General features: G+C 41.1%; 1 protein-coding gene across 3 annotated transcripts in view; it reads left to right on the top strand.

Annotated features, from left to right (window-relative positions):
• LOC134745455 (protein-L-histidine N-pros-methyltransferase) overlaps positions 1-25,209 on the top strand; it is a 92,477-nt gene extending 67,268 nt beyond the window's left edge. For all 3 annotated transcript variants that reach the window (XM_063679499.1, XM_063679498.1, XM_063679497.1), the window contains 3 exons: positions 21,368-21,568; positions 22,414-22,589; positions 23,354-25,209. In XM_063679499.1, coding sequence (XP_063535569.1) covers positions 21,368-21,568; positions 22,414-22,589; positions 23,354-23,577 — 601 coding nt within the window. In that variant the 3' untranslated portion in view covers positions 23,578-25,209. The remainder of the gene's footprint in view (positions 1-21,367; positions 21,569-22,413; positions 22,590-23,353) is intronic.
• The last annotated feature ends 1,735 nt before the right edge of the window (positions 25,210-26,944 follow it).

Here is a 26,944-nt window from a genome sequence, read left to right as displayed (position 1 = left end):
TATATTAAAATTATTTCAAACGGGTCACTCTCGTATTATTAAGTCGAATAGCTCGACATGTTTCGATCCAATTTACGAGGATCCTCTTGTCGTGATCCTCTGTCGTTGCTCCGTGAAGAGGATCCTCGTAAATTGGATCGAAACATGTCGAGCTATTCGACTTAATAATGCGTGAGTGACCCGTTTGCAATAATTTTAATATGTTTGAGTCTCACGGGAGTTTTATAGTTAAAATTGTTAACTAATAACTTATATTGTTTAATAAAATTGGTAATTTTACAGCTCCGCCGAGACATCGCCACCTCTCACATCAGTAGGTACACTAGCAATATTTTTCTTCACCTGTCACTTTCTCAAGTTGAATCGGGTCCCATTATCGCGAATGGAGCTTCGCTATATATATAAAATCTTTAGCCAGGCAACAAGGAGTTTGTTAAAAGCTGCCGCTTTTGCGCTAATTCAAAGCTACTCATCACGATCTTGCTTTTTCCTGAGGTCTCTTACTAAAGTAATGGATTTTAAACTTTAAAACAGAATTTATATTAAAGAATTAGATATTCCTTTATTTTTATTTTTTTACTCATTCATTTCTTTACAAAAATGTTGTCACAAATTTTAAAATTCACGTTAATTATGTCCGTACTGTAATACCATGTGCAAGTAGCGGAAAACGGCTGTAACACAACACTTCATCACTAAAGCCCTCTGATTTTAATTAATCCTCTACCATTAGGATTGTATCTATGATATTTGGAGACTACAAATGGAGATCACTTAGTGTGAGAAGTGAAGTATGGAAGCCATGTCACTGTCACTCTGACGAGACGAATAGGCACCTTGATTTAACGTACGCATCCTACGATTTCCAATGGTTTAAACCAACAAGCCCACCATTAGACCACTAGCAGTAATCACCAACGAGGCGAACACGCGAGTGCAGACCTTACGCCTCGCATCTCATTTACCTTATTAAGGCAGGAGCCGCGTCAACGTCACTCGCTTCCTAGGAGTAAACACCTCCGTAGCGAGACTATCGTATCGCCCATCGCCTAGCGCAGGGGTCGGAAAATCCCGGCTTGTGAGCCGCAAGCGATTCTCTTTAGATAAATTGCAGTTTTGCTAGCTTCCTAAGTAAAATTAGATATACCAATTTTCTATTTGTTTTATTTTTTGCAAATGACGATTTTGAAAAGTTGTCCTATTCCTGGACTAGCTTAGTCGCAGCACGTCTTGCTTAACTCAAGAATAACTTTTAGGATTAAGATTTATTGGACTCCTATTTATTTATATACGCTGCACATGAGTAGGTAACGAATGTATTATTTTTATTAAAAATAATATCCCACCAAAAACATTTCATGTAAAATGTTGCCAAGACGAAACCATAAGGCTCGCACTGTCAAAAAGTTATCAGATCTTTTGTAGAGCCAAGCTTCTAACTCTTCAGACAGTGCAAGCCTTTCGTCTTGGCAACATTTTACATGAAATGTTTTTGGTGGGATTTCACTTCTTTTTGTAAGTTGCTTATGACAATCTTCTATCCCCTAATTTAAAGGGTTGGGGGTAATTTACTATTAAAAATCCTGAAATTTCGTATCTGGGGGCATCTTTTATACAATCAGTTTTTTACTGATTACGCCCTTTTGAAAACTATTCTACATATATCATTCCCCATAACAAAAAACTATCTACATACCAAATTTTAACTAAATCGGTACAGCGGTTATTGATTTTCCATACAAAATTCCACCCCCCTTTTCACCCCCTTAGGGGCTAAGAATTTCAATTTATTTGAATTTTTTTGTTGTTTCAGTACTAAGACTATCTACATACCAAATTTCAGCTTCCTAGGATTTCAGGAAGTACCCTTATGTCAAGGCTTACCTACGCTCTTTTTGATCCACCACCACTCACAAAATCGCACATAACCTAAATAATTTGCTTTAAACTACCTAGAGTACTACCTAGCGTTAGTATATAATAGGAAAGTTCCGAAATGAATAAATTTTTTTGAAATAATTATCATTAGCAAAACACCCCCATATCACGTTACGAGAAAAGAAATTTATCTGGGATATTACAATTGTTCTAATTTATTGATGAAAAGCTTATCGCAATTTAGGTCCAAACGCTGCTGGAATCGATGGCCATAAATATGAAAATTTCGAAGTCAGTTCGGGCGATCGGAATAAAAGTTCCGTAATTGTTCAATTCGGATGCTTGCTGCTGAGGAACTCGGCTAATGGTCGTATTCAAATTTGGAATACGGTAAGGAGATAAATTCCGCAACCAGCGTGCCGTGCCTTCCGGAAATACCAGGCTCCCAATGGAATTATGGATTTATGCTGCTACATTGCAAATCCTGAAATACATTTGTTGAAAGATTATAAGATAATTTCGTATTATTAACTTTTACATCGGTAAGTAACAGCATTTATTTAAGCTGTCAAAAGGACATCCTTTTGACAGCTGACAGAACATATATATACATTACAGATTGATGACAAGAAATTTCTGTCTGAATAAACCTCACTAAAATATTTAAAATCTAAATGGAATTAACGACCTCGTATTAGCATTAGGTAACCTTTGCGTCCTTACAACCAAAAAATGCATGCCTTTGTTTCAAATACTGAACATTTTTTACCTCAATCTAGTCTCTATCTATCGATAGGGGTATATCGTACTGAGCGTATAACTTTGTTGTCTTTATTTTTTTTTCTGGAGAAATAGTAGGATGGTAGTTAATCCAAGTCATCGAACTAAAAGTAAGTAAGGTAGCTTTGTGCCAAATTTTACCTATTCAGCACGTGGCGCGCGATTTATAACTTATATTAGTTAGTAGAATTCTAGAACTTTCAGGTCGTACTCGGCATCTACCTGGCAGTTACTACGTGCTATCTAAAGCTGTTTTCGCCAGGCATTTGATGATGCCACTTAAAAAAAATCGGCTAAGAGCATGTCGGGCCATGCTCAGTGTAGGGTGCATGCTAGTTACCATTCTGTCATTGTTCTGTATTTCTGTATTAGTAAGTATCATATACCTATACGTTGCAAGCATTAGGGAGTAGGTACCTACCTTTGCAGCTCTTTGTATGTCTTTTTAATAAGAACTTTTACTTAATAACTCAAAAACGACTGGACCGATCATGGTCGCTATAGTTTTAATTGGAAGTATTTGTTAAGCTTTTTTTTACGATTTTATTCATATTTTTTTGACCCATGGTTCAAAAGAGGGAGGGAGGGTTTTTTTTTTTTTTTTTGAGCGATTATTTTCGAAAATATTAACTTTATTAAAGGTGGGTTTTAGAGATCCGTATTCGTTTTGAAAGACCTATCCAACTATATCCCACACTGTTGGGTGAATGCAAAAAAACTTTTTAAAAAATAAATTTAATATAGATACCTACTAGTAGATTCCTAGAACTTCCAGGTGTTATTTGGCACCGACTCGGCGGTTATTCCGCTCCTACACAGCTGCGGCCACTCTCAGCACTAATGAGCTAATTCAGCATGCGCGAGCACTCCCGTACCCTCGTGTAATGGATAGAAGTTTGTGCACAATTTTCAGATGCACTAGTAGTTCTACTAGTACTAGTAGCTACGCCTGCAGCTTGGAAAACGTTTTTGGTTGTGATGTATGAGATGGAGCTCTGGTTTAAGCGTAAATTTCAGAGCCTAAATGGTAATTTAGATTGCGATTGATGGTCATCCGTGGCTGCTTAGATACTGTTTAGCTTAATAGGCACTTGCTTGCTTGCTTGTGTTGTGATCGTCACGAATAAAAATATCTTTACTTTAAACTGTTTTTAGGGTTTCGTACCCAAAGGGTAAAAACGGGACCCTATTACTACGACTCCACTGTCCGTTTGTCTGTCACTAGGCTGTATCTCATGAACCGGCTGTAGAATTTTCACAGATGATGCATTTCTGTTGCCGCTATAACAACAAATACTAAAAATTACGGAACTCTCGGTGGGCGAGTCCGACTCGCACTTGTTGTAATTTCGTTTTTAATATCAGCGGTGGTCCCTTTGGGTCTATTAACTAAGGAACAATTTGTCCCGGTTTGTCCTAAAATAGCTATGCTAATAAATATGTAGAAATTGGGTGCTGAATTAACAACACATCTTGAAACGCATACTAGATTAGTCTACCTACGTGCAAGGTCTTTGTTTCGGCCTGTATAGGTACTTACACTTTGACTGTATCTGTACGTCTGTAGGCGAGCTTTTCCTTTAAACTCAGCAAATTTAGCAAGTTATATTCTAATATTGAATATGAATACCCAACCAATGAATAGTCTCGCCAATGTTTATATAAACACAAAGCACCACTCCAGTAGGTACAAATAGGGACAAGAGAATCTCAATGACAATGCTCATTGTTTTAATGTAAACAGCGCTCGTCCAATCACAAGCGCGCTCTCAGTAATTAAAAATTCAAATTAGGATCGTCCCCTCGCTCGACGCGGTTGGTGATTACACAGCGTTAATTACCAAGAGCAATTAAAGGGGAGGGGACCGTAGCCAATGGGAGGGCGGCGCTGAAAGAAGGCGTGGTAATTAAGACGCGAAAGGGTTGATTTTCCGGGCGGCGGGGCGGCGATTAATCACTCGGGGTGTGGCGCCGCTATCCAGGCTTCGCGCTAATAGCTATGTATGGCTCATGTATAAGGTAAATTCGCATTTTCTTTATCTTGATTCAAGCTTAAGAAAAAAGTTTAAGCTAATGTATTTACATATTTATTTATTTTTATAGGTAGTCGGTTTCCATGAAAACGTGCCACACTTTTGTTCTTTCCGTACTAATTTTAGCAATTAGTTCATATTTCCTACTTGTTTTATAACATTAAATCAAAACGCAAATTAAAATTCTTATGGTTTCTTCCTCAATTCGTACCTAACCCGATTTTATAAGGTACCTTAACATTAAACCCATGTTTATTTCAATGTACACTTGTTTCTCTTTTGCCAAATATAGCATAAACAGTAGTAACTTACGAACAAATGGCCTTTTCAATTTACCTGCATTCCTGCACCGTAGGTACGACTACTTATTTACACTATGTAGGTAGAGATGTAGATAGGCTTTTGGCTGGTTAGTGGGTGGTCAAATGGATCGTTGGGTTTTTATTAGGTAATTATCAGATAAAGATATAAATAGGTTTTTATCTCTTTATGGGTAGGTACCTATTATACGTAGAGAAAAGCGTTAAAAAAGTCTGTTAAGTTTTAAAAGAATAGTTAAATACGTATCAGCATAAGACCACTCCAGACGTCATTTTATCCTGTTGGTATCAAAAATAGGTAGGTAGGTATGCATTATTCATATCATGTTCGTGTTTACCCAATAACAAAATGCATTAGGTACCTACTTAATTCTAATCCATAACGCGCAAAACAGGCCAACATTTTTGCACACATTTAAACACGGCAGCGTTATTAACAGAGCCGATGAAGTATAAACGATGCGTGTACTCACCGCTGAAAGAGAGTTATTCCCACCACCCCCACCCCCGCGACTGCCGCCCCCGCCCGTCACTTCCAGAAGAAAAATGCTAACACGACCCGCGAAAACTATTCGTTATTTTGGCACCCCTGGCCTGCCGTGTTTCTCTCAATTATGGACCACTGATGATGCACATTTAGGCAAAAAACTAGTTTTGAGGAAAATTCGCTGCAAACACAAAAATAACAATATTTTTTACAGCAAAATTGTATCGTCTCAATTGTAGACAGTTTCTTAGTAGGGTCATAGGGTGATCTGTAAAAACGATCTTATATCCAAAAGTTCTCATAAGTCATTGCCTAGTGCGTATAAGGTACCTACTAGTAGGTAAGTACCTACATTTAGTTACAAGCTGTACCTACCTTTACTCGATACCAAAGAGGATATAATAAGATAGAGCGGTACTGTCATAGTAGATTTTGTAACCACAGTAAATTCACTGCCATCTATCGACACACTTTAAAACTAAAAATGAAGATTTATAAAAATACGATAAAATGTATTTAAATATGGATAAATGTTTTTTTTTATTTGCATTAATTATTTTTATGGTTTTGACCCATGTTCTTTCACTGATATGCGTTAAAATTGTTAAATAACAAACGAAACCGTCAACGCCATCTATACGACAGTAGGCCAAAGCTAGTAGCGCCCTCTGATCGAGAATCAAATTTTCTTGATTTTCGAGGCACGTTTTTTCCTTAGACCGTATCCATCTATTACGGAGTATCTATCTTTGCTCGATACATATAGACCGCGGGCCATAAAATAGTCAGCCGGTTATATCGCGGTGGAAAGTCCGTGAGCTGGTCTAGTGAACATGTAAAAAACATTTTTTTTTTCAGTCATCGCCTCCCGATTGAAACTTTGTCAGGCGATCTTTTAGAAGCTATTATTAAGAAAAACCGTCAGCCAGTTGTAACGCGGTGGAAAGACCGTCCACTGGTATCATGAACATGTAAGTATAAAATACGCACCTTACCATTTTATGTCCGCAAAAAATGCGTGGAAACGCAGGCGTTTATTGAAACGCCTGACGAAATGCGACATGCAGTTTTATGATTTTGATACCACTGTCATAATGAGGTACGGCACGTATTTTTTTACATGTTTATGCGACCAGCTGATGGTCTTTCCACTGCGATACAACCGGCTGACGATTTTTTTAAATTCACAATAGCATCCAAACTATCAGCTGACAAAGTATCAAACTGGAGGCGATGACAATTTTTTTTTTCGTGTTTCGGTGGCTGCCATTCCCCAACGGATCGGCAGCTGACGTCCACGAGGGTTCATCATACATAGCCGTTAACCACTATACGAGTTATCGCCCGGGAGGCGATTGGTCATGGAAATCTGTTCCTGGCTCGCGGTCTAATATGTGTCGTTTTCAAGTAAAAGGTGCTACATTGTCGCTTACCAATAATGGTGAAATTTGCTTGCATCTCTATACGAATAACCTGTCAGAGCGTCCCTGTGGTAAGCGACAATGTGGTACCTTTTACTTGAGAATGACACATATAGGTCACACACTCGAGAATTGGATTGGTGTATAAAAGACGTGCAAAAATATTAATTCAGAACTGGCTAGATATCCATAATAAGAGTGATATTATTGGATCGTAAACCTTTTATGACTGTTAAGTTATTTTATGTTAGTTGAGTGCACGTGGTTGATATTAATGGCTGTCAACTACAGTCTATGCCATACCAGTCTGGCTTCTATCCAACGTGTCTAGTATAGTTAACTTACGTACCTATCTACATTCTCAAACAAAATAAAATTAAATGACACTTAAGTTATCGTTACATTTATACAATTTAATAGCTACCTGCAAATATCTCTCATCTCATGATTATCGTCAAAGCAGCTGAAAAATATCAACGATGCCTGATCCAAGGATCTCAACGACGATTGGTCGTGCGTTTCTCTTAACCAATTTAACCAAAGGAGGTTATATAGATATGTATTATTTTAACAAATCGTTGATGGATTCTCCCTACGGCTGCGTCTTTCAAATTTGATATGACTATATTGGTAAAACTCATAACTTATTGTATCCTCACAGTTATTTATTATAAATCTTAGACATAGCGTCCTTAGATGTGATAATATTTAACGTTACCTACCTAAGTAGTTTTCAAACTTCTCGGTCCTGTTCCTTCAATGAAAAAATGCATTATAAATATTGCGGGAATCCCTAGCTATGGATAGGTGCGTGAATGTTCAATCATCGCAGCCTACATGGCAGTTGGCAGGCGTCAAACAGCAGCCCCTCGGCCCTCCGCGGCCCTGTTGTTTAATTGACCTCTCCGGACTATCATCTCACACGGTTTTACCCTACAGGCAGGATATACCACGGGGTACGCTACGCACGAATAGGAGCCACGCAAAGTTTGGAACGTTTTTTTTTTCCCCTCATTAATTAATGAGACACATCAGCATCACAGCCTGTTAGGCCACGTCGCGCCTAAAGAAATACTAAACAGCGAATTTGTATGAAACATACGTACAATAAGAGATGATTTTTCATACAGTTCATTTTAATAAAATAAATGAGAAAAACGTGCGTGCGTGCTAGTGCGGCAGTGGGCTACCTGCTTAAACCTTTTATACTCCATCTATAGGTATGCACAAGAGCCGATTGGAGCTTAATTACATTTGAGGACGGTTGACCTACTTCCCTTCGGTAAGGGTTGAGTCTCTTGGGCTATAAAAATGTCGAATAATGAAAACGACGTTCTTAATTTAGTTAAAAGCATGTAAACAATTAGCGTGATGGATCAATTGTGGAAATCCCAGCGTAATTACAGGTGGAATTGAAAGCATGTGTTTGCCGAGGCTCCCGGCTTACGACGTCTCGAGGTAGATAATGTACAACAAAGCGCTCACATGCCGGCGCACCGCTCAAAAGAGCACACATAAATGAACAAACAAGACGTACATAGATAGACAAAGCACACAGGCACGTGAGGTCATCTCCCCTCATTAGGTGGTTAGTTTTCCGGGCGTGTCCGCAGACTCCGCGGGGTGTGAGGAAGGGGTGCGGGAGGGGGCAAGTGGACGGGAAGTTTCTTAATTAATCCCCGCAAGGCCGCCATTGGCCGGTGCCGGGGCGGGTTCATCGCCTACGCGTTAATTGGGTGGGAAGCTGCCCGGCCAGATTAGGAAAGTGTTCGTTTAATGAAACTGGCTTTCCTGGCTTAGGTACGGCGCCCTTTGTACCTATTGTTGCCGCGCAAGGTGCTCTGATTGCGCTCTATATTACAGTAACGTTTCCCATTCGTGAACATTACGCGGCGTAAATGAAAGAGATGTTTACGTTTTATACGAAAGGAAACACTGCCTGAAAATAAAGTACACGACACGGGAAACGTGCGTATTTTTTCTCCTAAACCTATAACATGATTGTACCTAAGTAGGTTCTTTATCTGCACTTCTTGAATCAATGTCCTATAAATTATACAAAACGACGGGAATACTATATAATTCTGCCATCTGATACCTACTTAAGACGTCAAGTTAGCTTTATAAACTCCTAAATATTAAAATCACAGCAGCTGCATATTTCCTTAAAAAGGCGAAAGATAACAAGTGAGTTAATAAATATTGTAGTAGGGAAGGAGTTTGCTCGAAACTAATATCGCTCTCCGCGTCAAGTGAACGTATAAAGCTCAGATTTAGCGAGAGCCGAGGGGCTGAGGCGCGAACGCCCAGGTAAAGCACCTACTTACACCTCGATATACGACCAAACGTAAATTATAATATTGCGCGTGTCGACGGTGCCTAACCCTCTCCTGCGGGCGAGGTACCTATACTAGCGCCCACCGTTGCTAGTGTACGGCGTACGGCGGCGGGTCACACGTCTCGAGCGTTCTCCGTTCCTTACCTACGTGCAGTGACAAATGCAAATCGATATTCTATTGTATCTTAGTGGGGACTAAAGAACACTTAGGTACCTACCTATTCTTAAAACACTTTATCCTCTTGTATTTCATATGATTTATAAACACTTGTTTTGGAAGAAAAACGACACAAAATTAATTGCTAATTGAATAATATTTATATGTTAAGGCGGGATTCCACCTGTGTGCAGCACTGTGCGGCACAAACATTTATAAATATGGTTGTACCGCACAGTGCCGCACACTGATGGAATCCCGCCTTCAGGTACCTTTCAAAACGTCATCCATTACTGCCTTTTATATACAGTTACAAATTTTAAAAATGTAATAGGTAATCAATAAGATGTTTTAAGATCATTCGAATCATTTAAATAAAAAGAGCACACATAAAAATGTTAATGCGTCATAACTGCGTGAAAGGTTGCACACCGGCGCGGGGCGAGAGTACCTCGAGCGCGTATGTGTGCGCCCGCTGAAAGAAAAGCAATTTCCTCAGGCGGGCGGGCGGGGGAGGGTTTGGGGTCTCGCGCGAATATAATTTTCTTCATTTTTTCATTCGGCCGAGTTAATTCGGCTTCGCGGCGAGTCCGCTATTGATTAGGGCGCGTCTTAGGTTTTAATTTGTTTGCGCGCGCAGCTGCGAGTATGCAGCCGAGATGAGCTAGAGCGCCCCACCCGGTTAATGAGGCGTCTGCAGCGGCGTTTGACTTCTTTAATGATAGACTGTGATTTGGACCATATTGTGTTGGTTTTAAACTTAGGCAGATGCTGTTTTGTTAGTTATTTGTTGTTTGTTGTAACTTAATAATTAAACAATGACGTTTCCGTTATACGAGGTAGGTACCTATCAACAGCCATGCTACAAGATTTTCGTTGACACAATCTATCAAATAACTACCACTATTTGTTAGGGAACGTGTTCCTAATCACGACAATCAGGAGGCTATTGACAACGCTGACGTCATTAACTTCAATGTTGCGTAAACCACGTCAACTCAAGTCTTTCCAGTCTCGAGCTAGTCGAGCTCGAGCCGTTTTGCGTTGAGCCGCGATAACGCAAATGTCTCGTTTTTATGGCTGATGTGTTTGAGGTGCTTGCAATTTCTTCCTGCTTTATTACGTGTCTATGAAGGTAATCATTCATTAAAATTGGCTTTGAATTGTTCTACTTATTCTGTCTACGTAATGTAATTTGAAGAAACCTACTATCACTAGCCCCCAATTATTGAGTCTGATCAAGACTGAGTAGGAGGTACCTACATACTTATAATATAATATTTTAGGCAGTTGACAGGGAATCTTTTTAAAATCACATATGCACATCATACACCATTCGATGGTTGTTTTACCCATTGCATGCTGATCTCGGTCCGATAATTTGGTCTATCTGATTAGGGTAACCGTTGACCAAAAGTGTAGTAGGTAGGTACCTAGAATATACGAGCTTATATAAACAACCTACCTAAGTAAATACGGACACCCTCCCACGAGCGGTCATATCTGGCAGATATCAGCGTCGTAATTAAGGCTGCATCGTCGGCGGGTGGCGTCGCGGCGCCATTGGTCATCTCCCCCACCCCCGAGTAGGGGGCGCTGAGAAACAACGCCGCCTGCATGTGACACATTAGTAAATGAGACGACATTCGTTACGCGGCAGCTCGCCCGTTTCGGGGTCCGGCTTGGGTCACTTATTTGTTAAGGCTAGGTTTAGTTGGTTTTCAGGCAAACGAGAATGCTTAACAACCTTAATGTTCAATTTTGGTATAGGTAATAAATTCTTGTGGTAATTTTGGAGGCCGATTTACGACTATGGGCAGCTCTGAGAATTAACAGCTGCATTTCCGGGTCCGACTAGCTAGTTGAGTCACCTGGCAGATAAGAATGCCGAGCAACATCAAAATGGGCTAAATATGTTCAACTTTATGATCAATTTTAATTCCAACGTAGCAACTAACTTTGAGGAGTTTGAGGGTTGAGGCCACTACAACCCTCTAGTAATTTATATCTCAGGTAGCTAAGTTATAAAAATGATTGAAATTCCTAATTCAATTACGTAAGTGCCTACCTGCACCTAGGTACTACCTTTTGTTCTACCTACATAAAGTTAAGTACCTACTGTAGCGTTCGCTACTATTTTTTTTTGCCATCTATCGGTGGTTTGTGGAACTTCTTCCATATCAACGTACTTTGCGTATTTCTTCGGGTTTTTTTCGTTGTTTGTTATGCGAGGGCTAGTGGGTTATCGTTAGCGCGGAATTCTCTTAGATGGGGCTTTAAAAAACACATGGAACCTTTTTTGGACTGAGATATGTTCGATGTAGGCAGGTTACAATTGCGTTGAATTTTGAATTTCAATTCTGATTCGAAAAGAAGAAATTTGTTTTCTTCGGGGGACTTGAGATGGATTTTGAGATTGACGTGGAAAGATCTGTTTGTGGTCCGCGAATATTTTTAAATTTTTTCCTTGTTTCCGTCAAGTAAACCTTTAATTGAGAGGAACGTTTTCTTCGGAAGTTGCCAATAATAACTTGGAGTGCGCTTTTCTTACCGTCGTTCCGCGGCCTTGTTGGCCGTAGTTGCCTGCACCAGGACCCTTTTAAGGCCACCGTCGAGCAGTGCTCCGGTGGTGCGTGGTGGCCGTATCAACGACGGGGCGCAGCCGCCGACGGGCAGTCGGCAGTGGATGGTCGTCGACCGGCGGTCAGGTACCAGACCCACGGTGGAGACGAGCCCGCATTCTGCGTGGTTCGACAGGTCATGGTACAGCGTTGGTTGGCCGAACGTTTTCTTTGGAAAGGAACTAGCAGACCCACGGAGGACACGAGCTCGCATACTGCGTGGTTCGATAGGTCACGGTACAGCGTTGGTTGGCCGAACGTTTTCTTTGGAAAGGAACTAGCAAATTGTCATCGTCTACGGAGCTTGAATATTTTTTAACGTTATGGGATTGGTTCCCGTTTAATAATATTGTTCATTGTTATTTTTTGTGCCATATTTCTTTTAATTCTGTAAAGCCGCTGTTATCCGTATTCCGCATTTCTTTACGGCATTTTCAAAATTCTAATTGCCCCTAATTGTCAGGCGAAACTAATATTCGGCATTTAATTTAGGCACCTATCACCCGTTGAAACAGCCATTATCGTCCATAATCTCCATCTCATTAATCCATTTCTTTCCTTCTACAGCTAAATTTATACGCCGTTATCTTTCACACAAACACCAGTTCACGCCAGTGCGGAAAGCGGACCGTCAGAAAAATAATTTGTTTTGGTTATAATAATTTTTTAAATTCCATGTGTAGATTTTTTAGTGGTGTTCGGAAGTGTTTAACAAATTATACGTGTTGTGCAGAAATATTTGTTTTACTGCACTACCTACTTCCAAACAGTAGATAAAAGTCTTAGCTGTCACTCGAAACAAATCCGTACGTAGTTAGGTATAGTCATTTTTAGGTAATTGTTAGGTAACCTGGAGATTTTTCCTATTGTAGGCCAAGCAATAAGAAGGTAGGTATAGAGGAAAAAGGCTAGGAACACAATTTTTGACTACGTAACTTTGTTTGGACTAGTTAGGGTTGAACATATCAAAAGTCCCCGGCCGTAACCCTGGTGCCGGGGGGAGAAGGTAATTTTTTTCGGTTTTTCACATATCTTGGAAACTGCGTCTTAGCGACATGACTACTTAAACAAAACCAAAGCTGATTAAATTTGATACAAGATCTCAAAAATCATACTTTGAAGGTGTGAGATTTGGTGTAAGGGGAATTTAGGTTCTTCGCCGAAGTTGAATTCCTGAAGTTAATTCTGTTTAAGTTTAGGTTTGAAGTCATGTTTGGTATCATTTTCAACTAAATCAAACATGTAGGCATGTAGCATGTAGGTAAATATTATTTAAATCGGTTCAGCGGTTATTGATTCCCCTTACAAATTTCCACCCCACTTTTCACACCCTCCAAAGTTGATTTTGGTTATAAAAACCATCCTATGTACTGTCCCGGGACTCGAAACTATCTCTATATCAAATTTCAACGAAATCCGTTAAGCGGTTTAAGCGTGAAGAGGAGTTTAAAAAAAGCATTTTTTTAAATTTTGTTTTTACCTAGGAATGGTGTCGATGTTGATACCATAAATCAAAGATAGATATAACTCCGTAATAGATGGATACAGTCTAAGGAAAAAACGTGCCTCGAAAATCACGAAAATTTGATTCTCGATCAGATGGCGCCACTACCTCTGGCCTACTCTCGTATAGAGGGCGTTGACGGTTTCGTTTGTTATTTAACAATTTTAACGCATATTGGGTCAAAATCATAAAAATAATTAATGCAAATAAAAAAAATCATTTATCCATATTTAAATACATTTTATCGTATTTTTATAAATCTTCATTTTTAGTTTTAAAGTGTGTCGATAGATGGCAGTGATATTACTGTGGTTACAAAATTTACTATGACAGTAGGTAACGCTCCTAATATATCCTAATATATCCTCTTTGCCATAAATGAATTCAGCACCCCCGATTTATACGAAAACGATACCAAACCCGGCCTAGCAGCTTCACTGATGTAGACAATCAAGATAAAAATGAGAGCCCTAAATAAACCTGCAAGAGCGGATATCTCAAAAACTATACAAGATATCGAAAAACTTGACTGAATAAAACTTGTAACAAATAAAATCACTTTTCATTATGTATAAGTGGCAATGTCGCTCAGACGCATAGTTTCCGAGATATAATCGAAAAACCGAAAAATGGAACCTTCAAACCCCCCTCTCTCCCCGGGCACCAGGGTCACGGGCGGGGACTTTTGATATTTTCACCTTCTAACTAGTCCAAACAGCTACGAAGTCAAAAATTGTGTTCCCTCTATAACTTTTTCTGAGCATTTATTTCCTGGCCAATTTTTGCTTTTAGATGAAATACCTACTTATTACTACTTTTTACTTTTTTTGACGGTGCTTGTGCCTACAAACCAACCTACAATTGCTCTGAATTTAATATTTTAACTTTTCCTCGTGAGAGTAGTTCTGGGACGCTGAATGAATATTTAACTAGCTACCAGGTAGGTATCTGAAATAAGTATTTGATGCTGATAATTATCTAAAGGTGTTTTAAAGAAGGTAGATAAGATATACGAAAATGTAAGTGAATAATAAGGTTACCAATTAATATCTTCATGGATTTTTTAATATAGGTAATGCTCCAAATTCCAAGATCATAACTTTTTTCGGGATCTATCTTTTAGAAATCCGAGCCCACCCTAGTCTGGCCCAATCGGGCTCAATACAATTATTCGGTATTTGTTTTGGTAGTGAAGTGTATCGAATGTTCCGTACAAGGCAACGCTCGGTCGGGCTTAACCTTGACCGGCTGTCCCCCCGAGCTTACGCACTTCACGTGTTTCAGCTGACCCACTGTCCAGCGACACGCACTTCAACCCCTCACGCACTTGAAACTGGTTCAAACACGGAGTTTAACTTTATATAGGTAGTGAAAGTGTTACGGCGTCTATTATTAAGTTAGGTTTTAGAATATAAATAGAAATGGCTCAAAAAGTCCCGATTTATGCCACAGCGTGCCTATACGCTGTAACTAATTTGATTTCTAACAGAGACCTGACACAACACCTAAGTACTATATACATGCCCTACATTTGTGCTAATAGGTATGTATACCTACCTATAGTAAATACCTAGGTAGGGTCCAGATATATTATTTCTGTCAATTATGTGGTGTGAAGTTTTATTATATTTAGGCACATTTGGGTATTATTATACTTATATGAATATTTTGACTGAGACTAAAGTGGCACCGCCGAATTTGGCTACGATCCTCGCGTCGACGGCGAGATGTAAGCGCGTCGCTCAATAAATCGAATAGCCGCCGCCCCCGCCCGGCCATTAAGCCTTTCGATAGTGGATGCTCGACGGTGCTCACTTTGTTTTATTACTTTCATTTTATTGTTTTAATTTGTGTGCGGGTGCGCTATTTGCGTGCGCGCAGTTTGTCGCGTGCCCCGCCCACCGGGCGGCGGCCAATAGCGCGCCACCCGCTAACGAGCCCCGCGCCCGCGCGCGTGCCCGCTCCCGCTGCCGCCGCTGCGCTCGCGCCCGCGCGCCATCCATGCCTTGCCATGCCCGCGACAATACTCATTGTTCCGACGATTCTCATTTTGTTTTACTTTCGCCAACCTCATCGGCCGACCGGAGACGCCGCGGACGACGCGCGCCTCCCACTAAGCGATAATTTCAATGTCGCTGCGTATATTGTGATATTGACTGAGATTCCGCTCCGGACATGTTTTATCGTCGGAGGCGCGTTTCGTCAGAGCTACTCAATAAGCAATAAACCATTCGCCTCCGAGAAGTTATTTTAAAGTCCGACTGGGACTCGGATTGAGCCCACGCCTTTACACCTTTTAAAGGTTATTGTGTTCCCGAAACGCTCAAGATATTACCGTCAGCAACCGCACACTGCTCACAATGTAGACCGCCCGTAAAACATAAGTCCGTAAACGATCATTTATGGAATTCGAAACAACTCTCATTATAAACTTTTTAAGCTAAGCCATAGGTAATATAGATAACCTAATTACCTTCTCTGGGTAAACTGAAAACCTCCACACGGCAATAACCGTAGGTATTGGAATCAAATCGCGCTTCCTCAATTGAAAAGGTTCAGGGGTTCGTGCAAAGCGCTCGTAGAGCAAAGGCGGCAAGTATATCCTCAGGGCAACTCTACGAGTATGGTGTTGTCGCACGAATAATGTTTAAGGCGAAACTAAGCAATTGATAGTAAAATTGGACGGCGAAATAGAAAAATATCGTCGGGCGATTTGGTGGATCGTGGGCTGGTAAAATATTCAATCGGGGCAATTCGGGTCCGCGTATAAATTCGAGTCCGCCATTATTTGTAGCGTCCTCGCGACCGAAAATCGGTAGGTACCTACAGTGATAGTCGTCATTTTTCTTGTAGCTATCGTTAATATTTTACGGGTGCGTGTCAACGGTTTATGGGGCCACTCTTGACACTAAAACGTTTTAACCGTAGGTACCTACTCATATTGTTTATACGTTTTACTATCCACTTTTTATTGTTTATAGCTACCCGAGAGCTGTACGGGGATATGATGGGACGCTACAGTTCCATTATATGCATCGAACTTGATTTTTATTAGGGACCTTGATAGCTGAAACTTTTTGATTGTTTTATGTTAGATATGTTTCTTTATGAAACTGAAGCGGAGTGTATCAAAGTGCTCGAGGGTTACGACTACGACAAAATAGTCCCTGTAACTCTTTGATCTGCTTAACAATTTGTCTTTCATTTCTACTGTTAGGTACCTTAAATATCCTGTCTTAAAAGGAACGGGTCTTATCTAAGTGTAATTATCCAGCCAAGTTTGCGAGCTCGGAGAAAGAATTGCTCTCGTCTTTGTGTGTGTGTAAGAGCACTAACGGGCGGGGGTCGCAGGGTGGGGTGGGGGAGGAGAGGGGTTAGGCTCACATGGGACGCGCTCTAATGAGGTGCCTGAAAGCGACAATGTCTTTGAGCAAACCAAATGTGTACCTATCTACATACATTGGGGAGAAGCTGCTATTACATTACGTATCTAATATGGTTAGATATATTTACATACCTACATGTAATTATTTCTCATATAAGTACGTTTTAATAAATAAGGAGAGGCTTGAAAAGGGACGGGATGTCGGTTCGGTAATATGTAATAAGAAGGGGTAGCTGATGGTAGCTAAGCGCCTGATTTGAGTCGTCGATCTTGACTTTTATTTGTTTTCGTCTTCTAGCCGTATTTATGAGATGCTCTAGCTACAACATTTTGAATTTATAAATGATAGTCGTACTCATTGTACGTTTCTTTAAATTAAGGCACAACGAATCTAACAGAACAAATCTAAAAGGATAACTTTTAGTTTTCAAGGAAGTACTTACCTAGTTCCTACCTGACAACTACTTTGCATATCTAGGTACTAGCATCTATTTGATATTGACTATAAGATTAAATTCCGTTATACTCCGCCGACTTATCTGAAATCGGTTACAAGGATTGACATGTTCGCATCTGCAGCGAGGGTGTGATTGGCGACCGGAAACGCGCGGGTCGATCGCACCTTCCGGATCCGCATCGGTTTTAATTTCCCGCGCTCGCCAGCGTCACTTTAAACGGCCGGAGATGAACACTAATATCATGCAAGGCCCGGGCCGTCGCCATAGCGACGCACAAATGACGTGTGTGGCGCGTGGTGTGAGGCCGGGGGTAATATGATTTGAGCGCCCCGGGCCGACACCCCCCCGCTTGTTTGCTCTCCGATGCAATCGCGATACGAACCCGCCCGCCCCGCCTCGCGCTCGGCCGGCGACACATCTCTCACCTCTGTCGATAACCGCATCGGATTCCTTGTTGCAAGCCACCGCATTCTATTGAAATAGATCTACCTATCCTACAATATCAAGTGTATTGCGACAACCCTACAACCCACGCGCCTTTACAGTTTTCAGCTGCATCCATCGGAGCATATTGTCACAAAGGAAATGGGACGTCTACACGTGTTTCTCTTGGAATACTAAAGTTAAGTAATAAGACAAGCTATGCTTATTTGTACCCATATAAATATGACCTAAGTCATACTGAAGATATAGGTATTTCGGCTAATTAGTCACCGATATTCTTTCAATAGATATTTAGTTAATGGCCTACTTATTTAGCCCGAAAAATTGATATGATTTATTTAGGAAGTCGCTAAGGTATAATATACCTGAATACATATGTAGGTAGGTAAGATATTCTGTCACTTGAGAACATTGAAAGCCATTTAATTTAAAGTAAGTCCGCGACTGTTATGGTGCGCGGATCGTGCTGCATTAGGGTAGTTTAATGTTAGTGTCCACGGCTCCCTTTGGCTCGCAGCCTGTTTACGGTGCAAATAAATCAATCACGGCGCGCGGTGTAACAAGCGACGTCATATTCGCACGTTGTTTTTGCGCGACTCAATCGCGCGTTGTCGGTTTGGTCGGAATTTGTGGAGATTGGTCGGCACGGTGACAATTACGCGGTGAGTGTCGGCGCTCATTAGCTGCGCGGCCGCCTCATGTATCATGGATCGCGCGTCGCAAACGCCGCCCGCACAATAAAGCAATCAATCCGCACCCACAGTAGGGTTATGTCAGGTCGCCGGCCGCGCGGACACCTCTGCCGTTTCGCATTTGTGCCTCTTTTGGTTTTCACGCTCGCATTACTGTCTTCGGACCCAAAAGTCGTCAACCCTCACGCAGTTCCTTGTATTCGAACTGGCCCGGTTTTCCCATCGCTTACTCATCGCAAGCGAGCAAAAGAGTCCAGCCAAACAGAGTAACAGTGACTTCAAGCAAATAAGCAGTTGGTCTCGCTTAACTGGTTACCGTCACTTGATTGTTTACCTGCGGTTGCGATTGGAACAACCGCAGCCGTACTCGTTTATAGGTTCTTAAAGCGTTTTACGATATTATGTAAAGGTATTCGTATTTATTTTTAAAATGCATGATTAGTTCATCTATGCTAGCTATGCACTTATATCTATGCTATATAAGTGTGTTAGTTTAGTTTTCAAGATAGGAGCTTTTAAGTTAATTTTTATATTAAGCAGAAATGTCTGAAAACTATACCATCACTATATGAAGGATATGGTATAAATATTCGCTGTCAATTCGGGTAAGTCTCGGTAGCTCCGTTGGTAGAGCGGCGGGCTGGTATCCCGGGCCCCGGGCTCGCAAGTCTGAATGTTGTCCGAGAGTCGAGACATTTGGTTTTTTCCACTTTATCTTTTGAAGTTTAAAATGCTAGACAGTTTTCAGCTCACCATAAGCCGCCCTGCAAGTCACCTTGTCTATTACTTAGTCTTGATCTTTATTATTTGACAGGGAGTTGTTGTTGACGATAACGACCCAAGCAGATCGTAGTCGTACAATGTAAACGGAGACATGCGGCGTAACTAGCGACGTTACACCATCGGTAACCGCTTATTACAGTTATTACATAACGAGAAAGAACACGTTACTAACTGGTTGCCTACTGTCACACCTTTGTTATGTAGGTATAGCGCTTTGAAAAACTAAACCTGCCACTACATAAGTAATGGCTCGTAAAGTATATAAGTAGGTAGGTACCTATTATACTACTCTTACCTTTGTAGATTCAGGAGCAGGGATTCTTACTTTTGTAGAATATTCTTTGCGCCTTAATGATAACTTATGTAGTGTGTAAAAATTAGCTTTTGTGATAATTTCGTGATATGGTCCTGATTTAATAGGTAATAAAATCGGTTTCTTGTACCTATTGCAGATTGCAAGCTTTATTTATAAACTCGTGAATAAAAGGTAAATACGTACAAGTAAACAAACGTAGGTAAGGGACTCTGAGAACTGTTCGGTTCCGGTCTGGAATGTAAGATACCGAGGAATAGGTATATTGGTCTGGCCTATGACATATCTTACCAGAGATTTCGTTTGTCTTGTCGTTCTCACCGGCTCGCTAACTGTTCCTAATTCCACAACAGTTATGTTTCTACCCACAACGCCTAATTTCTTGTTATGTGCAGAAGATGTCAATTACACTTGTCCTCTAGAAGAAAACTTAGTGCGGTTAGTCTGAAACTTGAAGTAGGTACGTATAAGGCTATCCTAATAGGGCATTGTGACCGATCCGAGCGCTGCGCCGTACGAGTAATTGCGGCGCGGACGCCGGGGGCCGCGGATAATGCCGCGCGTGATATATGGTACTACGGCTAATAACAGAGCTGGCCGGAGTGCGATTATCCCTTTACCCATCGAAGACGAATTCGTATCGATCGCCGCGACGCTCGCTCTCAGCTAATGAGAGCGGGATTTACTACTCATTATCCACTTTCGCCGCTGGCCCGGGGCGCGATGAAGACGTCGGTGTTCGGTCGCAGGCGGCCGAGCGAGCGCCGAGCGCAGGCGAGCGCCGCGGGCGCACAATTTGCAGTCGGCCGAGCCCCGCAGCTCGCAGCCCGCTTTGTGTTTTATCCCCAGTAATTGCGGCCCGAACCACCTTTGAACGGCCACCACCACACGACCAACGGTAGTGGATAATTGCCCTATTGTTGCTCGACTGCGCGGCGACTAGCCTACAAATCGCTTTCAAGGAAGTACTTACCTACCTAATCCCTCAGCTAAATTAGAAGGTTCTGGCAACGGGCGAAGTTTGTTATCGACAATTAAGTTAGATAAGAAAATTTATAGTTGCATTGAAATAGCGGTGGTAATAGCGCATCGCATGTGCTTTCTGCGAGCAGCGAGCACACCCTGTACTTTGACGCTATTTTCTGTGAAGGCTGATATTAACAGCTAATTTGATAGCTATCAATAAAATTGTACCTACAATCTGATCGGTTGTCTAGTAATCATTGTATCAGTACCACATACCGAATAAGAATTTTCAGATTTAGCTATAATACCTGGTATTTATATTTAACTTATGCCAGGGGTTGGTTTGTACTGCGTTACATACTGCTTAATGACTCCGCCAGTATAAACATACTTTCCATAAGCCTAGGTAATCAAAGAAAATTGTAATTTCTTTAAATTAATTTTAACTTCCGTATTTAATTTCAACAAGTAACGCTCTTATTAAAATAAATAGTCTTTGGGACTCAACTTGCCAAAAGATATAGGTAATCTGCATCTGCGTACCTAAACGGCACCTAATCCAAGTCTTCTTTCTCGGGAACCACCTCCACAAGTCAGTACCGCATCCTTCGATTCCGACTTAGATATTGAAGAGTTATGATCGCATAAGAATAAAAATGTTTTCAGATTTTGGTCTCAAGACACTTTTAGCAAACACAGCTTTTTCTTGCTTGGTCGTTTGCGAATCCTTCATATTTCGCTGAATCATGTGACTTATTTTCTTTTTACAAGTGATCATTGTCCACAGATGGCTGGGCCGCGGCTCGATGTTCGTGCTATCTTCCGCGCAAGCGCGTACTCTGCTGGACGGCGCGCCGACCGGCGCTCTCGTAGATGTCGGCGCCGGCGACGGCGAGGTCAGCCGCCGCTTCGCGCAGCTGTTTGACCAGCGTTACGCCACCGAGATCTCCGCCAGCATGAGAAAGGCGCTCAGCAGTAAGGGATATACGTGAGTGCCTTAGTTAATAATAGTTCTTTGGTATAGAATGATGCTCATTGCTCACGACTGCACTCCACTGGTGGCAATCAACCCCACACCCGGTAATATTTAGTGGGCTATATTTTTCTCTCTTGTCACGAATGAAGATTTGGAGACCATATACGTAGTCATCACAGAGTGACCTACACTTGGATCTTGGCGCATGATTGAATCCATCAGTGTGTGTCAATAGGTATAGGTAGCTATTATTTATTTGATCTGTCTCATCATCATCTCAGCCGAAAGACGTCCACTGCTGGACAAAGGCCTCGCCCGAGGATCTCCACAACGAACGGTCATTCGCTGCCCTCAACCAACGGTTTCCCGCGACTTTAACCAGATTTTCGGTCCATCTAGTCTGGGGCTTCCCCACGCTGCGTCTTCCGGTACGTGGTTGATCTGTCTCATCTTCCTCGCGTTATCCCAGCATTTTGCCACGGCTCATGGGAGCCTGGGGTCCGCTTGACAACTAATCCTAAGAAATGACGTAGGCACTGGTTTTTTACGAAAGCGACTGCCATCGGACCTTCCAACCCAGGGGGGAACCAGGCCTTGTTAGGATTAGTCCGGTTTCCTCACGATCATTTCCTTCACCGAAAAGCGACTGGTAAATATCGAATGATATTTCGTACATAAGTTCCGAAAAACTAATTGGTACGCGCCGGGGTTTGAACCCGCGACCTCCGGATTAAAGGCCGCACGCTCTTACCGCTAGGCCACCAGCGCTTCCCAGTGGCCGATCTGTCTATTCTCACTAAATAGTGCGTATGACCGTTAATCTCCCAGATTACCTTCAACATTACATTTTTTTGCAGTATCCTTGACACGGAGAACTGGTGGCGTGGGCAACAGTTCCAATGCGTGAGCATGATGAACTTGATCGACCGCTGCAGCCGACCCAAGACAATGCTGCTAGAAGCCCGCGCCGCGCTCGCGCCCGGAGGGATCCTCCTCTTAGCCCTAGTCCTGCCCTACAAGCCCTACGTAGAATGTGAGCAATGACCCTGATCGACCAACTGCAGACCCAACCAAGTGCATGTATAAGATCTCATGAAAATTCTTATACCTACATCCGAACCTCATTTTTAGGGTTCCGTAGGTACCTCAAAAGGAAAAAACGAAATCCTTATAGGATCACACGTGCGTCTGTCTGTCTGTCCGTCTGTCACAGCCTATTTTCTCCGAAACGACTGGACCAATTAAGTTGAAATTTGGTACACATTTGTAAGTGTGTGACCCAAAGACAGACATGTAACGTAAACAAATGAATTTTAAATATGGTGGCCACTTTTGGGGGTAAATGAGAAAATTAAAAAAATTAGTTATGAATAAACAATTTACATATGAAATAAAAGAGCTCGTTGTAGTGAAAATCTTAAATATATATATTCTTTTGTAATTTTAAAATAAATAGTTTAGAAGTTATTTAAGAAAATAGCCAAAAATTTATCTCCGAAACTACTGGGTCTGAAATTTTGAAAAAAATACACAAAATAGTTCATTATAGATCACAGAAAAACCTATTACAAATGTGCGGTCAAGCGTGTGTCGGACTTAATTATTTAGTTTTTGATCCGACCCCTACGGATTTTTTTAAAACATTTCACTCACGTTTCACTTAAAAAATACATTGTTAAAAATTGTGTAATGTACGGAACCCTTGAAACGCGAGTCCGACTCGCACTAGGCCGGTTTTTTGTAGTGAGATTCCCGGTCCACAAAAGACTTCTTACAAATTCCCTTTTTCTCTTTCAGCAACGCCTGACCACAAACCCGAAGAGCGTCTCCCAATCAGCGGCGCCCGCTTCGAGCAGCAAGTGGAGTCGTTCGTGGCGTTCATGCGCGACGAGTGCGGGTTCGAGCTGGTGTCGTGGGCTCGCGTGCCGTACCTCTGCGAGGGCGACTTTGCCCAGGCATACTACTGGCTCGATGATTCTGTCTATGTGTTCACGCCTAAGCCCATTCATGAGTCTTCTTAAGATATTAAGGTGCAGTGGGTTCAGCCAGCAGAGTTTGAAAAATTGCGGTTACAGTTGCTAAAAATATGAATAGCAATCTTGAGGCCTTTTTCCAGTAACTTCATCGATTCGAAACCTGATGAAACAACTTTCACTCGTTAGAAAAAAAACATTTAAAATTTTGAATTGTTTTCGCAAATGAAAATTGCTTCTAAAAATGGGTAATTTAATTTTTGGTTGTTTGATGAAAGTAATCGATGAGGAATTCTTTATTAACTGACGGGCACGCACGCACGGCCGTCCGCTCAGAGGTCAGCGAGCTGCGATCTGAACTCACAGCGCCTTAAATAAAGTGGATCACATTGCTTCACTTTTGACAATGGCCTAAAACGTAATTGTCAAAAGTCGTAACTAGAGTCGGACTACGCTAAGTTTTAACGCCAAGTGCTAATATGTCAAGTACACTCAGCGTCAAATACTTTGTAGCAACCAAAGTAGTCAAATAGTTCGGTACACCATATATTTAATATGGTGTACCGAACTATTTGGCCATTTTGACTGCTACAGAGCAGTCACAGCTGCAGTCAGTGCTGTTTTTCACGCTGAGTGTACCTATGGCACCCCCATGGGATATGTTTGCTTTGTCAACGCCAAAAGTTAGTAACTTCGTTGTATTCTCAATGTAATGTTAAATGTCTGTTCAATGTAAAATTACCGGGGAGTCGTTTTATAAACGCATATTTGCAATACAAGCTGAATTTTTTCTAAGAAATTAAGGTGGATACAGATGATTTATAAAACGGTCCTGGACTTTCTAATTTTGCACAGGCGGTTGTCGACTTAAAATAAAATATTGCATTGAATGAAGCGTTATGAATATTGTTTCGTGAGCAATGAGTAACAACGAAATTGGTATTGTAGTCCTAAGCAAAATTGTATACACCAAAAAATATATCAGTGATTGATATTGATGTCATGTGGCACCAGAAACAGAAACGTTGTTGTTTAAGGCTACATTTCCGATATTACTAACAATTAAACTAAAAACAAAGGTTCCTTTTTGCCACTTACCTATAATAAGAACTGAAAATGCTGAAAATAAGTAGTACCTCGCAATTACACTGAGTCAGATAAATTGACTGAATGAATGACATCTAGTTATTTTACTAATCTAGCCAGGATTTCTCAAGGAACGCATATTTTTGTCATCGAATGGGTGTTTATATTCTACATTTTAATATTTTAAGTGATAAATCGCATTGAATTTATTAGGTATTTTATAGATGTTTACTACTTTTTCTACTTTGTATGGTAACTAGTTATACGTAGCTGAATAAGATAAAGATCAAGTAATATATTACAATTACGATGAACCGTCACAGGTTGAAACCGAATTGTGTTGAAATTGTCGTGTCTCCAAAAGAATTGGAGTCGTTGTATGTACCTACTTACATACGTAGGTTTAAACTTTAAACCATTCCTACATTCAAATACGGCCGTTTAAAATTTTAAATCTATTTGTATGTGTGTCTTTGTGAATAATGATTTGTGTACTAACTTTTGCACTCCAATAAGAGTTAGAAATATTGAAACATTTTCATCAAAAGGTGCTTTCAATTCTATAAAGATGTCCAGTGTCAGAATTAAACTCGAAGCAAGCAACTTAAGTCTTTTTATTGCTTTAACCTTTCATGTGTGGTTGTCAAAAATCTTGGGTTCAAACACCGGTTGTGCTATTTATTTATTTATTTTTTAGTTAATTTAGTGTCCCACTGCTGAGCAAAGGCCTCCTCTCCTTTCCTCCACTCATGTTGTTTATACTTTCCCGCTAATCTGGATATAATGCGTCTAAGTTGATGGTGGTGGTGGTGGTGTTCTGTGGGTCCCACTTGGTAACCATTTTGGCCCACCTTTCAGGGTGCATGCTGCAAACATGTCCCGCCCAGACCCATTTAAGCTTAGCGGTCTTGACACACAATTCGTTCTGGAGCGCAGTTCCGTGTTTCTAATTCGATCAGTTCTGCGAACACCTAGTATGCTGCGCTCTGGCTCCATCGCTCGCTGGCAAACCTTGAGTTTGGACTTTAGAGCCTCCGTTAACGACCATGATTGAGCGCCATAGGTTGGGATAGGCAGAATACACATGCCGATGAGTTTGCGCTTGAGTCACGCGTAGTGGGCTTACGGTCCAGGTCTCCCTCGTGAAGTACAACTCCCCGGTTATGCTATATACATAAGCAGAAAAATCATTTTCGAAAAAGAAATGCTAAAAGATTACAAAAAATTCGGACAGACATAACATTAATGCGAAACATGATGTACACGGTGATCACCCTCATAATGGCATTCAAACTTTTTTTTTTACTCTCATACATAACCGGGAATCGAACCTGGTCAATATTCTTTATGTAATCGCGTGTAGTATTTGTTTGTATAATTGATCCTGATTTTAATAAAAAATTGAATGCCATCATCATCTTCCTCGCGTTGTCCCGGCATTTTGGCTCGGCTAATGCGAGCCTGGGGTCCGCTTGGCAACCAATCCTAAGAATTGACGTGGGCACTAGTTTTTACAAAAGCGACTGCCATCTGACCTTGTAACCCAGAGGGGAAACTAGGCCTTGTTGGGATTAGTCCGGCTTCCTCACGATGATTTCCTTCACCGAAAAGCGACTGGTAAATATCAAATGATATTTCGTACATAAGTTTCGAAAAACGCATTGGTACGAAGCCGGGGTTTGGTTTGAACCCGCGACCTCCAGATTGCAAGTCGCACACCCTTACCGCTAGGCCACCAGCGCTTTAAAAAAAACTGAATGCTATTATTATTAAATCTAAAATCGAAGCCATGGTTCCTAAGAACAGATGTCACTATCTCTCATAGTTTCTGACTTCTCCCTACTGACCCATTTGGATTGATCAACCTGTATAATATAAGGATGTTCGACCATGCTGACTATAAATAATGTCAGCTATGTATTTAATATATATCTATTTATAATATATACCGTCTAGTATCCACTACACAACCCTTATTGGGCTTACTGTGGAACTGAATCGTTGGGTAAAATAGTCCAATATTTTTTTTACCTTTAAACGAACAATTCTTGTATATATATTTCAGGGGATCTCAGAAACGGCTTTGACGATTTCGATGAAATTTGCTATATAGGGGTTTTGGGGGGCGAAAAATCGATCTAGTTAGGGCTTATCTCTGGAAAAACGGCATTTTTTTGTTTCTATATGTTTTCCGAACAAAGCTCGGTCTCCCAGATATTTATTTATACACGAAACGAATCGTATTATATTATCAGGTTGGGGTACTGTATGCGGTCTAATCCCCGGTATAAATTTGATATGGAGATAGTTTGAGGCCGGGGAAGAACAT

This window comes from Cydia strobilella, chromosome 11, assembly GCF_947568885.1.
Source record: "Cydia strobilella chromosome 11, ilCydStro3.1, whole genome shotgun sequence".
NCBI lineage: Eukaryota > Metazoa > Arthropoda > Insecta > Lepidoptera > Tortricidae > Cydia > Cydia strobilella.
This window is presented reverse-complemented; position numbering and strand designations above follow the sequence as displayed.